At 35.4% G+C, this 16,323-nt stretch overlaps 1 protein-coding gene across 2 annotated transcripts in view; it reads right to left on the reverse strand.

Annotated features, from left to right (window-relative positions):
• Positions 1–16,323, reverse strand: part of DENND3 (DENN domain containing 3) — a 113,723-nt gene that overhangs the window by 59,068 nt on the left and 38,332 nt on the right. For both annotated transcript variants that reach the window (XM_027844952.1, XM_027844942.1), the window contains exons 6-10: positions 14,491–14,610; positions 12,118–12,336; positions 9,330–9,460; positions 3,238–3,393; positions 412–508 (exon numbers count right to left, since the gene is read on the reverse strand). In XM_027844952.1, the coding sequence (XP_027700753.1) occupies positions 412–508; positions 3,238–3,393; positions 9,330–9,460; positions 12,118–12,336; positions 14,491–14,610 (723 nt within the window). The remainder of the gene's footprint in view (positions 1–411; positions 509–3,237; positions 3,394–9,329; positions 9,461–12,117; positions 12,337–14,490; positions 14,611–16,323) is intronic.

The following is a 16,323-nucleotide window of genomic DNA, read 5'->3' on the forward strand; positions in this document are numbered from 1 at the left end:
GAGTTTCCATTTCACGGAGGGGCCCAGGCCTGGCTACCTTTATTCCCCCCCTACCATTGCCCTGACTTCCTGAACTTCAAAGCCAAAACTAATTTACATTTGTATTCATCTTGTCTCATCAAAGTACTGGGTCCACTGTATAAATACTGGGTGTTCCAAACATCTTACTATAGTTTTAAGTTTTAATATGTTTAAAAGTTTTAAGCTTTAATATGTTTAAGGCTTAATTAAGCTCTGCCTGCATGAAAACTTTTGGGACATCCTGTATATGATGGAATAAATAATACTTCTAAACTATAAAATAAATAATTGTAATATCTAAGAGTATCAATAAAATTATTTTAATTAATCTATTTTACATGTAACATAAATATTTATAGATGCTACATAAATTAAAAAGTTTTTTTTTACCTTTTTATAAAATGGTTGATCCCCTGGTGCTCTTGTTTTGAGAAATTCTTCACTATTGAACACTCTATGTTCATAATTAAGATGGTTTTTTACTTCTCTAATAAGAGAAAGTACATTATAAGTCATGAAACATCTTAAAATATATGAAACATATTAACAGAACAATAACTACCGAAAAATATATACTTTGCAAATATCTTCTTCAGAAAGTCAAGCCCTATCTCCCAGTGACATGGTTTAGATGACATTGGGTACTTGCTGTTTTCTAGTTGTTTCATGAACACAACATGGCCTTCTTACAAAAACAATAAGGTCATAAGCTCCTTCAAGGTAACGACTGCCCTTTTTTTTCTTAGTTCCCACTCTCATTTCAGAAGTAGGAAATCAATGAAGACTTATTTATTCAGTACATTTTAAGAAGGCAGAACTGACAGTCTTTTATATATATATCTTATACATTATAGAGTATACCAGAGGTGTCAAACTCCTGGCCTGCAGGCTGCAAGCCTCCCTCTAGCACTTCTAGAACCAGATTAAAATGTAATTGGGAAATATTTAACAAAAATACATAAAAATACAATACAACATAGATAATGTTAATTTGTGGTTTTCAAAGTCAACATGAGAACAGGGATTAGTTTCTGTTTGAGTTTGACACCACTGGAGTATACATTTAATCTACAGTTTCTTTTGCACAGAGGAAAATTATACAGCATGATTTTGGCTATTTGTGAATTAAGGAAAGCATCTAATTTAATTTAGTATTAATAATAGCTAGCATTTATGTAGGACCTTAAGGTCTACAAAGCATGAACATATGTTATCTCATTTAATCTCCACCAAAGACTAAGATTTTTGGTGATCTTCAGGGTTTTTTCCCAGGAGATTTCTCTGAGTTTTCTTTGAACTGTGACATGACTGAAACAAAGCCCCATTTTTAGCAATCCCAATATTTTAAATGTGTTCCCCTTCTTTTTAAAGATTCTAATTATAAAGTCATACTAGTTAAATACATTTCCACATTTCACTCTGGCTTTCTCAGCTCCTTGAAAATTAAGTCCTTCCTCACACACATATACGGATATATTGAGGAAAGTTAGAGCAGTGTAGGATAGTGGGAAGAATCCTAGATTTGGAGTCAGTAAGCCCTGGATTCCAGTCTTGGCTTGGCCACTCACTAGCCATGTGACTGTGAGTCAAGTTTCCTCATCTGTAAAAGGGGTAATAGCTCTACAATTTCCCTCAAAGGAATTTAGTCATAAACAATTTATGATCAAGAAAGTTCTATACAATATGAACTAAAGATCAAACACTTATACATGAAGATATGCTAAAAAAAGCTTCTCTCATTTAATTTCTCTAAATTTTTGCATTAACTTAATTTATAAAATAAATACTATTTAAAAGTTTTGCTCCTTCAGAGAACAACCAAAAAAAAAATACATGAGAAATGGACTAAAACTTGAATTGTAAGTATATTTGGGAATCAGAAACAGCATGAACTGTCTAAGCTGAAGAGTCAATTTTTTTTGCCATAATAATGAATCATTTTTTGGTTCAAAGAAATAAATGCATAGTCAGTCAATAAACTAACATCTGTCATGAATCTACTATGTGTCAGGCACTGCACTCAGTGACAAATAATGCATAGCGAGCAAAGGTTAGCAAAAGTTACATGATGATAATCATTTTGGGTATTTTGAAGTAAGAAACCTCTACTGTAGCATCCAGAGAAGTGACAGATCCCTCCTGGAACAGGACACAAAGTGACAGCAGGAGCTATCAGGACAGAGTACATCAAAGAGCCTGTTTTTCTCTGCTAGAGGACTCTGGTGGATGAGAAAGCATTACAGAATGAGAAAAGGAAGTTCTGGAAAAGAAAAGGAAGAACAGAGAGTTGGAAAAACGAGAGACCCTAAATTCTCTGGCAAAAATCAATCGGATTGAAAAAAATATTTCCAATCAATATTTAGATTGCATCACTTTATCAAGTATTTAGCATGCTTTTCTTTATAGGGTATAAATTGAACATCAGAAAGAACAGCTGCCGGATCCCTGTACTGGCCCAACAATGATCCCTGTAATGACTGATCATCTTAAAATAACTCTGCTTTACTAAATTTACCTTAGTACTATGTACCTAATGGAAACTCAGATTCTTGATGATAATCATCAAAGAAGAGAAACACAAAAAATATTCGCAACAACAATGAAGCAGGAAAATGTTAATTCATAGGACTACAGTCGACTCAAATTTCAGGGTTGGCTTATCCAGTTTTAGAATCACGTGTAATTTTTGCTTCTTCACCTGTTGACTGTCAATTATTAGTTAGACCAATTAATTGACTATTAGTCCCTCTGCCCTCCACTGCAGTCCTCCTCCAATGTTTTCCCCAGTGACAGGAAAGCGACCCTACGGTAAATTCTTGAAGGCTGTGTCCATGAAGCACAAGTCCTAACAGTTCCTACACCAAACTGGAAAAGCTTCAAAAGTGCAGCTCCAGCAGCTAAGACATGGAAGGTTTGTCTGCCCTAGTAAAGGGAATATCCACACTGATGAAATAAATCATGGATATTTTTAAGAATCCAGGAAGCATTCTATCAATGCACACAGTGAGAAAAGGGCAAAATGCCACCCAGTTTTGTTAACACTTAACATTCATACTCAAAAGACCTGGTGAAGAAGAGATATGAAATTCATAACTAAAATGAGTTTCCCTGACAACTGACAGCTTTAATTTAACCACAATCCCTCATTATCATGTACAATTGAAAACAGGATGTAATTACATAGTTTTTGTAAATGACTCAGTTATAAGTGCATACCTGAAGATGTTAACAATTAGTTGTAAAGTAATTTGCTGCATTTCAGAATTCTGTTTTTGTTGCCATGCCCTTCTGCGTGCTTGGACCTCACCTAAATCTGTGCTGGCCATTAGATGGGAGAGTTCTAGATCATAGTGCAACTGAAGGCCTTCTACCCTAGAAGAAAAAAGGAGATTTTTTTGAATAACATCACATTTTTAAAAATAATACTTTATTTTTCCCCAATTACACATAAAATAATTTTTAAATTCATTGTTTTTTTTTTAAGCTTTGAGTTCCAAATTCTATCCTTCCCTTCCTCCCTCCCCTCCCCACTCCCTGAGATGGTAAACAATCTGATATAGGCTATACACGTGCAATCATGTAAAACATTTCCAATTAGTCATTTTGTGGAAGAAAGAATGAAAGGAAGAAAGGAAGGAAGGAAGCAAGGAAAGAAAAATAGTATGCTTCAGTCAGTATTCAGATGCCATCTGCTCTTTCTCTGGAGGCAGACAGCATTTTTCATCACGAGTCCTATGGGCTTGTCTTGGATCATCATATTGCTGAGAAAAGCTAAGTCATTCACAGTTGGAGAACGTTACATTTTAATAATAATTAACATTGCATTTAATAGTAGCATTCTCTCTATTAAAGTCAGATAACTATTAAACTATTAAATGTAGACAAATCAGAAAGGCATGGAGAAGGCTCTCAGTTTTCAAAGGTGCATTCATTCTGGTGGATCCAAACAAAGTAAAAACAAGGCCCTGGTAATGGTGCATCTCTGCTTTCCAGTTTAAGTTTAAAGAGGTTTATCATCAAGTTTGTCACAAGGTGATTAATTTTTTGGCATAGCAACTCTTGAAGACCATCTACTGTATTATATAGGGACTTCAATTAATGTAAAGAGTTCTCATAATCAACATTTTCAAATTCTTAAAGTAGTAAAGAAATATTTTTATTGACTGCGTTGATCTTGTTTAACCATTTTACAAACGTATTAAATTCCTGTTATGAATAACACTACTATTTCTTGGGAGACAAACTTTCTGCCCTCAAAAGAGTTTACAATCTAATAATGGCAATATGGCCTTCTCTGGAAGCAAACGGTTTACTTTCCAAATGTAAATTAGCTATTCTGGTATATCTGAGGGTCATTCAAGGTATGGATGAAGAGGGGGAAATCACTAAAGGAGTTCATTCCCTTTCAAAAATGAACAAATTTACTTTTACAATGTGGATTGCTTATTATAGAATCTTCATTTATAAAATGGGGTTAGGTTTAAGCAACCTTTAAGGTTTCCTCCAGTTCTGAAATTCTGTGATGGTGATTCAACAACTTAATTGTCAAAGCAAAGACATCCCCCCTAAAAATTAATTTTTTAACCAAGCTAAATACTCTTTTGTTGACCAAAAAAGTTAACTTTAGATATTGGCTATAATAATGTTGTTGATGATGAAGAGGAGGAGAAGGAGGAAGAACAGGACTAATAAATATTCTCAAAGCAAATGAGAAAAAAGGAGCTATAAGATGCCTTTCCTTTTGCCTAGGCTACCTGCATCCCAGCCCAGTTTTTATGTAGAGGGACCCATAAGTCCACGAAAAGCCTTTTCCTGCCCTCCCCTAACCTTCTTGCCAATTCTCCCATTCCCTTTCTCCTCCTGACTGTCTGCTGACCTTCCATCTCCACACCTGTGGGAAAGAACCCAGAGTCCCTACTCTATTCCAGCTTATGGGTCCACTCCTCCAGATCCCTTGCCATATGGATATAATCCTCAAATCACTTGGATGAGCATGGAGGCACCCACTTACAGTAAGATGGAAGACCATTTGGCGTTAACATTTGCCCTGTTACTGTGCCCTAAGGTCTACCACACCTTACTACCTCATACCCATCAATAAAGATGACAAAAGAGGAAAATGATAAATGTTGGAGAGGTTATAGGAAAACAGGCACAATAATCCATTGCTGGTGGAGCTGTGAATTGTCACAGTCATTCTTGAAAGCAATTTTGGAATTATGCTGCAAAAGTCAGTAAATTGTGCATATCCTTGACTCAGTAGTGAGAGTACTACTAAGTATATACACAAGAGAGATTTTTAAAAAGACACAAAAATCCATGTATGCAAAAATATTTATAGTAACTCTTCTCATAGTAGCCCCAAACTGGAAACTAAAGGACTACCTCCCTATTTGGGAATGACTCAACAAATTATGACATATGAATATAACAGAATATTATTGCCCCATAAGAAATGACAAAATCAACAGTTTCTAAGGAAACTGGGAAAACTCATATGAACTAATGCAGAGTGAAGTAAGCATAATTAGTATAACAATTTCTATAATGGCAACAAAACTATACAGAAAAGTAGCTTTAAAGGACTTTAAAATTATGATCAGTACAACTGCAAACCATGATGGTTCAAAGATGAAGCACACCACCCACCTCCTTACATTGAGGTGATGACCTTAAAATGCAAAGTGAGACATAGATTTTGAAATGTGGGCAATGTGGGAATTTGTTTGATATGCATGCTTGTTATGAGGGTTTCATTTGTCTGTTTAAAAATTGTTCAATAGGGGAAAGAGAAAAATAAATGCTTGTTAGTTGGAAAAAATAATAAAATTAAATTTGGGGGAAAACTTGAACACTTGTAAAACACTTAGAAAAACATGATCAAGTGAGCAGAATTATATAACAGAAGTATTTGATTCTTCATAATCCAACAGAGGACATATCACTGAACTACATATACAAACCTCAAAATCTCCTTGAGAATTTAACAAAAAAATTGTACTATAACCAGTGCATTATCAAATATAAAATTTTTCACCTATAATTGCTCAAGCATAATTGTGATCCACAAACATCTAAGAATGACGTTTTTGGAAAGATGTTTTGAACATCTTCAATGTTTTAAACTTATAATATCCAAATCATGCAGAATGGAAATCTTTCAAAGTATTGGGAGCCAATGGCAGTAATAAGAACCAAGTAAGAAGAGAAAGTAGTTCTCATTCATGTTCTTCTATCTGCTACTTCAATTATCCCTAAAAGACTTTTAGTGAGTTTACAGAAATTAGCCATGAGACTACTACTTTCATTCTATTATAAAAACCAATTATTTTATCTACCTATAGAATAGTTTCACCAAGCACTAGACTTAAAAGAATGGTAGATAGTGACTTATCCTAGGACTATTTCTGAGGACCATCAAGCTGAAAGATTAGACGAATGAAGTTAATAATAATAATAATAATAATAATCAGATTGGTGGTAAGTGTGTATATAGTTGGATGGAGGGTCAAGAAGGCCTATTTCCAAGTCTTGTCTCAAAACAATGGGACCCTGGACAAGCCAATTAACCTTATAGTTCCACTGAGAATTCACAAGGCTAAAGGCTGCAGAAAAATTGTCCATATGCATTGGTAGAAGGAATGTCCTCACAGGGAGTTCCTTATACCAATGAAATCATAGGTCTGAACCAAATAATATTAACTAATCTTTTTACATGTCATAATAGTATGCATACATAACCCCATCTTCTACAGGAAGCCTTTCCCAACTCCTCTTAATTCCAGTCCCTTCTCTCTGTTAATTATTTCCTATATACAGCTTGTTTGTATAGATTTGTTTGCCTGTGGTCTCTCCCATTAGATTATAAGTTTCTTGAGGGCAGGGATTGCCTTTTGCTTCTTTTTGTATTACTAGCACTTAGCACAGCCCCTGCTACATAGAAGGTGCTAAATAAATGTTTATTGACTTACTGACAAGTAATATCACATTATGTATATTTATATATCAGACACTTAATATCTGCCAGATAATATACAGGGAGTAACAGAAAATGGAAGGCACATATATTAAAAAGGTATACGTGCATTTGTTTACTAATCTCTTTTAAAATTATATAGAGTTTTATACTTTTCAAATAATTTTCATATTCACTATCTCCCTTTTCACAACAACCCCATGGGTTAAGTAGGTCAAGGATTATTTTTGCACTTTCAAAGATAAGCACAAAAAGATACATGATATACTTAACGTCATACCATACATTAATAGTAGGTCCAGGAAAAGAACACAAGTCCCCTAAGTTCTAGTTCAGTGAGACTTTCCATCGTACCCCCTGACTTTTGTAGTATCATGGGCAGGTAACTGGTACCCCTCATTGGCAATTCTTTCTATAGTGCAACTTTGGGAGACAAAAAGCTGTCCACAGCAGCCATCTTGGAATTTTGCTGCTGATGGGGATCCATTTTGTGTTATGTCTTTTCATTCATTGCTAATGTCAGATAATGTTCTTCAAACAGCTAAATGTATTATGTATACTATATAGTACATAAAGCATGTTTTCACTACCAATTCTCGTGATTAATGGTAACAGATAGATACTTCATTGTGCTTTTAGTGACTGCTTGCATTATTTATCAGAACATCTGACAAGCTGGCCACAGAAAACGGAATTAGCCTTTGAATGTTTTCCACACAAGGAACCTGTGATAACATTAGTGTAGGTTAAGGCTGACAAAAGGGCCCATAAAAAAATCAGTCAGCCAGATAATTCAGAAATAGCATTGGGTTTTAAAAAATTAAACCCTTCAAATTGAATAAAACCATAAGAAAGAGCCCCCGAATCAATATTTTTAAATGGTGATATTATAGACAGTAATATTTAAACCCTGGTACACAGAATTTAGAAAGTGAAACTTAATTCATAATCAAACAGGAAAAGGGAACAGGGCAGTACACATCAAAGAGCCTTCCTGGGAATGTTGATAGTACTAGAGTCTAAATCTTTTCTAACAAAATCTCCTTCTCCTCCTGTCCCCCATAAACATAGGCACCTACTACAAGTAAGGCACATTTAGAAATTCATTCAATACATGCTAAGGGGCTACCCTGTATAAAGCACTGTGCTAGGCACTAAGATGAAAATGCCATCATCTACTGTCAAGAAACTTAAAATTTAGTAGGAGATTTACAAAACATATAGCTGTAACACAAGGTTCAAAACAGAATGTAGGAATTGGGTTAGAAAGGCACAAGCAAAGAAATCCGTCCTCTTCAGAAGAAGAGGTAGTGACTGAATGGTCACTGTGAGCTAGAAAAGCTTCATGGAAGAAGCAGTATTTCAGCTGGGCTTTGAATGACCAGTAGCATTTCAAGATTTGAAGGAGGTATGGAGGGAAGAAGAAGGTGAGTTCTAGGCAGAGAAAACAACATAACCAAAGACACAGGGGTTAGGAAGAGCTAGAAAGGACAAGACGAGAGGAGTGAGTTTGGTGAGGACCGAGAACAGAAGTAGATAAATACTAGGAGATAAGATTAAGTTAGTGTCAAACTACCGAATGACATGAAAAGTTTTTACTTTTATTTTGAAAGCAATGGAAAGCCATTCATGATCAAAATGACATTTTGGGAAGATCACTGTGCCAAAATGTCCAAGATGAATTGGAAGGGGAATAGCTGAAGGAAGGGAGACCTGAAGGATAGGACTGAAACAGCCCAGGTTCAAGAGGTATGAGATCTAAAGTAGGGTGGCAGCAACAGGTATTAATAGAAAGTAGGTGTAAGAACCTTTGGGAAGGAACAAAGGCTCTAATTATTGACAGGATGTTACAAGGGGGTTTGAGGGAGGAGGCAAACATGATTCTAGTTTTGCATCTATAGGTAAATAGGGAAATGGTGGTACCATTGAGGGAAATAATAAGGAAGGGCTAGTTTTAGAGAGAGATGAGAAGTTCAATGTTAGCCATGTTAGATTTGAGTTAAGAGATGAGGCAACCAGGCAGAATCAGCCAACTGGAGAATGGGAATACAAGACTAGCTAAAGCTTTGAAAACATGTTAGAACTATAGAGATGGAAAGATACTCATCTTTTCTGACCAGTAAGGAACAATTTAGTGCTAAATACTATACCAAATACTTTGAACTTTAGACCAACATTTAGAATTCTAGAAAAAAAAATTAGAATTTTTCACAAATTAAAAATAAAAACTAGTAATCCATGAATTCAGAAAACATACCCCAAAGCATATGACCACATAGCCTAAAATTAAAAAAAAAATTAAGTTTTCAAATAGAACATTACCCACTTTTACCTTTGAATGAATGTCTGGGCAGCTTGTAAAGGGATGTCTGGAATATCAATATCATTATTATCATCATCCAAGGCTTTGGAATAGGTAATGTTTCCACTGTCAATATTTATTAGGATTAAGCCATCTGCTTCCTTTTAAATAAGTATTAAAATCAAAGGTTATTTTATAATGAAATATTTTCATATAAAACCTTGAACATTCAAATATAATACATTTTGCTGTCAAGAATTTAATTTTATCAATGTACTTTGGTAAGATAAAATTTCAGTAATTTAACTACCTTTCATTTATAGGCTTTTGCAGATCTGACATTTCTTCCATGAAAAGTTAATAATATATCAGAAGCTGTTGATAACAACAGTTAACACAACTGAACTCCCTTCCTTCTTCTCCTCTGAACTGGGAGAAAAGATACTAATAAATGTTTGTGGAAGATTTTTTTAACCTGTTCAAATCCTATAATCTTATCCACCAAATCCAGCCAAGTGCATTTTTGATAACCTGAAATGCATTTAATTCTTTTTTGTCACTAGGATCTTTGCAACTGATGTCTAAATTAGCAGAAAGTCCTTCTTGCCAATACCCAAGCCCTCCTTTCATCTTTATGGATGTGGAAAACAAACAAGTATAGTATAGGGGCAGAGTCCTAATGTAGATTAAGATAGAGCAAATAATTTTATTTTAAAAGATCTGTATTGTTTTTACATTAAAAAATCAGTGAGAATCATTGGTAAATACAAGCCTATACTTGCTCACTTCTTATTTCTATACTCCCTAAAAGTCAATTATATAAATATTAGAGAGATCTACAAATTAAATAGTTTGTAGTACATAGCTCCATATTCTTTTTAAAGTTTTAAAATGTTTAGAATCATTCTGGTTCAGCAGTCTTGAATAAGGCTATGTTTTCATATGATATATACATTAGCTTTAAATCCCAGTTCTTTTTCTGGCCTCGCAGTTCTTGGAAGTAAAATAAAATATAAATCTGAAAGCTAAATAGAGGTGTCTTTTGTCTTACTGGTGGAGGTGGGGGTGGGAGGAACCACACATAAATATTTAGATATTGTAAATATCTCTAAGATGCTGTTGGAATTCGACTTGGTTCCTTCCCCTGGCACGAGAATACTGGTGAATAAAATCAGAGAACCAAATTCAGAACTCTGTTAGCTAAAACATTTGTCTTCAGTTCTGAAAGTTTCCAGAGTCATAATATGTGTAAGAGCCTTCTACTAATGGGATTTACTTAACTACAGCCAGCTGGAAAAAACTGTCAGTAAAAAAGCCAAAAAACTGTCAGTAAAAAAGCCTTCCCTTTTGAAAATTCTGGAGACAGGGTTTTGCTCACTGAGGGCTAAAAATAGAAACAACACATTAATACTATGATGTGTTTTTTTTTTCCCCCTTTACTACCCGGACTAGATGACGTCTTTTAGTTTCTTCCATTAGTATTTGAATAGCCTTTTCTTGATGCCTAATTTTTTTTTCCTGGTGAATCATACATTTCAGCATCAACACTTAACTCCACCCAATTATCCCAATCACTCATATCCTTAAGTATGATTAGCACTAGACACACCTCCTATGGTCACTGCTGGCTGGTAAAAGCACTTTAAAAAATGACTTCACACCTATGCTACCTTACCAATCCCAGTAGATTAAAAAAAATAATGACTCATACTTACATGGTGGTTTTTTTTTTTAAGGCAATTGGGGTTAAGTGACTTGCCCAGGGTTACACAGCTAGTGTCAGGTGTTTGGTCTGAGGCAGGATTTGAACTCAGGTCCTCCTGACTTCAGGGCCAATGCTCTATCCACTGCGACACCTAGCTGCCCCTTACATGGTGTTTTTAAGTGTAATAAAAGCACTTTCCCCACAAAAACCATGCAAGAATATATTACCTTACAAATGAGGAAATTGAAGCTCAAAGAGGTTAGCTGATTTTTTTTCCCCATGGCTATACAAATTAATAAGTATAGCACTAGAATTCCAACTCAGGTCTCCTGACTCCTTGTCAAATGCTCTGATGTCAGACTGCCTGCTCCTCCAAGTTACCTTTTCTCCCATTTAGGGTAATGTGTGCTCTAACTGAATCCCATGACCTGCTGTGGAGGCTGTCTGCAGTGAAATATAAAAACATAACCTGTCACATACTAAAATATGCTACAGAACATTCATTTTTAAACAATTCTTTTTTTATTTTTGGTTTGTTTGTTGGCTAGGCAATGGGGTTAAGTGACTTGTCCAGGGTCACACAGCTAGTGTCATATGTCTGAGGCCAGATTTGAACTCAGGTCCTCCAGACTCCAGGGTCAGTGCTCTATCCACTGCACCACCTAGCTGCCTCTATTTTTAAAGAATTCTTTATCAGGAAATAAGTAACTTGAGTAAAACTTGGAATGTTATATATTGAAGTGAATATAAATAGATTTAAAATGTATGTATCATAACACTACTGGGCTGTCAAATAAAAGCAAAAAAATAGGGTTTGATTGATAGAGGCATAATTGATTTACATTACTACATGCCCTCATTACTATGTCTGACTATATTACAATCAGTTTCTGTAATACAAAGGGGTAACATTTTTGTCCACATGTCTAAAATTAATTGTTTTGAAGATATGTTTAAATTAACCTGACTAGATGATGATCTTCCCTCCCCGCCCCAAAGCATCTGTCTTCTGAAGAGTTTGGCATCCTTTCAAGTATATTATCATTAACTCATGAGTCCTAACAACATTGTTCTCAGTAGTTAAAAGATATAGTCAGATATTCTATTACTCACCTTGCTAACTTCTTCAAAGTGATCAAGATGACAACCCATAAGGAAAGACGTAGGCGCCATTACAAAGTCTAGCATCTGACTGGAAAGGATGGGTACAAAGGTGTGCTTCCACTGAATAGGGTGAAGGTAAAGCATAAAGCACTCAGCAATGAGTGTGAGTAAAGCCCAGTCCGAAGAGAAGAAGACAATCCGCTGTTCAGTTAAAATGCAGGTTATGATCTAGGGGAAGAAAAATAGTTTTGAGAATCTACTCATTCACTGATGAAATTCTTAGATGGAGCTATTTTCATTGGCTGTTCCCCATGCCTGGAATGTTCTTCCTTTAAAATCCCACTAAAATCCTACCTTCTACAAGAAGACTTTCCCAATCCCCCTTAATGTAAGTGTCTTTCCTCTGCTGATTATTTCTAATTTATCTGATCTCTTATTTGTACAAACTTGTTTTTGTGTTGTTCCCCCATTAGACTGTGAGTTCTTTGAGAACGTGGACAGTTTTTTGCCTTTCTTTCTATCTCCAAGCACAGTGCCTGGCATAGAAGGTGCTTAATATATGCTTGCTGAACTTATTTTATGTAAATGCAAGGCATTTGACAAAAATAGCACCCTGTAAATATCTGTCAAATAAGTACAGGCTATATCCTAATACTTTGTGACAAGGATACCATTAAAGACCCCTATTTACATATTACATTTTAAACAAAAGAAGCCTAGAAATGTAAGATGCTGAACAAATCACCAAGATAGGGAATAGCCTGTTTATTATGGACAAGCAAGATATAAACTTTTCATAGAATTACACGATCTTAAGAGGTGGGAGGGACTTCAGATGTCATTTAATCCAACCTGTCTCTGAAAAAAAATACTCTCTACAGCAGTGGTTCTCAAAATTTATGGTTTCAGGATTTCCTTGAACTCTTAAAAACGATTCAGGATCTCCAAAGACCTTCTGTTTATACAATATTATTTTAACCATATTAGACTATAACCATGTTAGAAATTAACCAATATTTATTAAAACATATTAGTATTATTATGAAAATCGTTTTGACCTTGTAGACCCCCTGAATGGGTCTTAGGGACACACTTTTGAGACACACTGCAATACAACATCCTCAACAAGTATTCAACAGCCTTTGCTGGATTTGGAATAATAGCTAATATTTATACAGTGCTTTGAGGTTTGCAAAGTACTTTACAAATATCTCATTTGATCTTCGCAACAACCCCGAAAAGTAGATACTAGGGAATAATAATCCCTGCTTTACATAGGAGGAAACTGAGGCAGACAGAGGTTAAGTGACTCATCTAGGATCATACCACTAGTAAGTGTCTGAGTCAGGATTTGAACTCTGGTCTTCCTGATCCCAGGTCCAGGGCTCTCTAACCATTGTGCCACCTAGCTGCCTATATATATTCCTAGCTCCTAAGGCAGTCTATTTCCTTTCTAGATAATTCTAATTATTTGGAATTCTTTCCTCACATCAAAATATAACCCACCTCCCTACAACTTCCTTTCATTAGTTTAAATTTTGCCCCTGAACCTCATATAAAACCCATCTAATCTCTCTCCACACAAAGGCCTTTCAAATACTTGAAGATAACCATCTTCTCTAGACTAAGTATCTCCAGTTATTGCACCCTGGTCTTTTTTGGTTTGGTTCAGTTGGATCAGGGATACTCTCTTGATCTGCCTGAGTTCTACGATCAGTTTTCAGATGGCAGACAAGAGCAATACCTCCTAGGTCAAGGTTCTAGTTGCAGACAACCATTTTTCTTGCTCATCCCCCAGCACTGAAGAATACAAGTGACCTTCCTCCATTCCTTCCAGTCATAACAATAATATTGTAAAGCTCACTGGCAGGCACAAATGAGCGAGGACATTTCTATCTACAAATACATTTTAAGACAATTGCATGGCTGCTAAAAATGCTTAAAATAGGGTTTTAAAATAAGGTATTAATACAAAGATAAATATCCACCTTTGGTTCTGGTTTCCATTGAGTGTCATACCACATAGCTGACATCAAAACTCTATGTCAAAGTATCAACTACCTTATGGTCCTGATTAGGAACACTTCTAGACCTAAAATGCTATGAGTCTAATTAATAATTAAGCTTTACTATTATCAGCTCTAACCACTCTTTGAATCCCCCCCATTCCAAAACTCCTCTTCTGGAAGTTTCTAATAGTGATAATACTAGAATCACGGGATTTAAAGTTGGGGCCTCAGAATTTCATCCAGTCCAAGTGGATGAGGATTCATTCACAGATGAGGAAACTGAGGCCCAGAGAGGTTAAATAATACAACTGCAATTTTGATGCTGCATTAAATGAATGAGAATGGTATTTGGCTGACATTAAAAGATGCTTACCTGTAATACCTTCTCAGGTTTGAAGCACAGTAAGGGAAGGTGAAGGTCTAGGTCTACAATGGGACTGTCAGGATCCGCACGGGAAGGAAACACTACTTGTAGTGGCTTCATGTTAAATACCTGGGAAAACCAATATTAAGGTTTAACACTGATGCTATGACTCAGTAGATTCTTAATGATAATCACGACAGGTTAAAAATAATAAATCAAGAAAATCTAAAGCAACATCATCTCACTAATCTACTGGTAGGGAGGGAGGAGAGTCTGCATGAGAAGATATTTCTGGGGCAGCTAGGTGGAGCAGTGGATAGAGCACTGGCCCTGTAGACTTGAACCTGTAGAGTTCAAGCCTCAGACACTTACTAACTGTGTGATCCTGGGCAAGTCACTTAACCCTAATGGCCTCGCACACACACACACAAAAAAAACTTCTAAAAAAAATACTCACAATGCTATTGTATTATGTTCATGTTATAACCCCCATTAAAATGTTAGCTCCTTAAGAACAAAAATGATTTTCTTTTCTTGTATTCCTGGCACTTAGCAAAGTGCCTGGCACAAAGTAAACACTCAATAAATGATTGTCAGTCAATTGGGTGACTTAAGCACATGAATTAATTCAAACTAGGCTAACTAATATGTCACCACATAGAAGTCTTTGAAAACCTGCTCTAATAGGTAAAGATGATTTATAAATGCCATATCAATTGTTGGCATGCAAAAGAATTCTCCTAAAGCACTTAAAAACTCTTTTGCCTCTTAAAAGGTTGAGTATGCTCTATAAATATTTACATTTTATTCATTTGCTTAGCAAATCCTTTGTCGCATAGTGAGAGCAAAAGTAAACTTCAGATTAGCTGCTTGTCCAAATTATCACAAAATGAGTGAAGTCCAAATTTATCAAATTACTATTCCTAAAGTATTTCAGTTATAGTTTTGTCATTTAACATTTCTTGAAAACATACTCTACAAAAAATGCTCTAAGAATGAAAATGTGATGCGCTGTAGAAATGTTTACAAATGTCAAAACAAAGGTCAAAAAGCTAATTGTTAATTCATCTGACAGAGATGAGAGGTAGGTTGCCTGATGAAGTCCAATTTCACTTTAGAAAACTTCAACTAGGAACAGCTGAGTAACTAATTCAGTTACGGCACAGCAGGAACAACTATATCAAGGAGGGTTCCCCAATAACGCTGTATTCAGAATCTTTTTTTGTTTTTATCAAGTATCTGCCATCAGAGAAACAAAGAATTCTAAAGATGAAACAAAGCAAAATACTACCAGGTATGGCCTATCAATGGTTAATCACAAAGGCTGTGTGGAAAACGATCCTTGCAGGTGAGAAGAAAAGTTCCTGAAGAGTTTTCCACACAAAACAAATTATGATGCCCAATGGGAGATACCAGCTAACTTCTTCCCAAATTCTTTTTGATAGCCTTTGGCAAGCCTACATTCTCGATTTAAACCTCACAATGTTAGCAAGCACAACGGCACTCCCCTTGGTTATATTTATCAGGAATCTAAGATGAACTTAAAATATGCATGTGACTCCTTTTTTGGAAGCTATGTTTTGATTTCAGTCGAATGTTGTTTAGAAAAAAATCAACCAACGATAAACATGGAAAGATTTTATACTCTGTTCTTTTCAGTCAACTGAGTAATCAGTTTAAGGTGGAAAAAAAGAACAAAGAATGCTACAGAAAATTGTTACAAGCATGCTAGTTAACCTTCTCATATTTTCATCAAGGTTGTCTTCAGTATACGTGCAGATCATTTTCATAATGATTTTATAAGTTATCTGCTACTGTTGTATAGGACTGGTCTGTCCCTTT

The sequence above is a fragment of the Vombatus ursinus genome, unplaced genomic scaffold (genome assembly GCF_900497805.2).
Source record: "Vombatus ursinus unplaced genomic scaffold, bare-nosed wombat genome assembly UNPS02005236.1, whole genome shotgun sequence".
Classification (NCBI taxonomy): Eukaryota; Metazoa; Chordata; class Mammalia; order Diprotodontia; family Vombatidae; genus Vombatus; species Vombatus ursinus.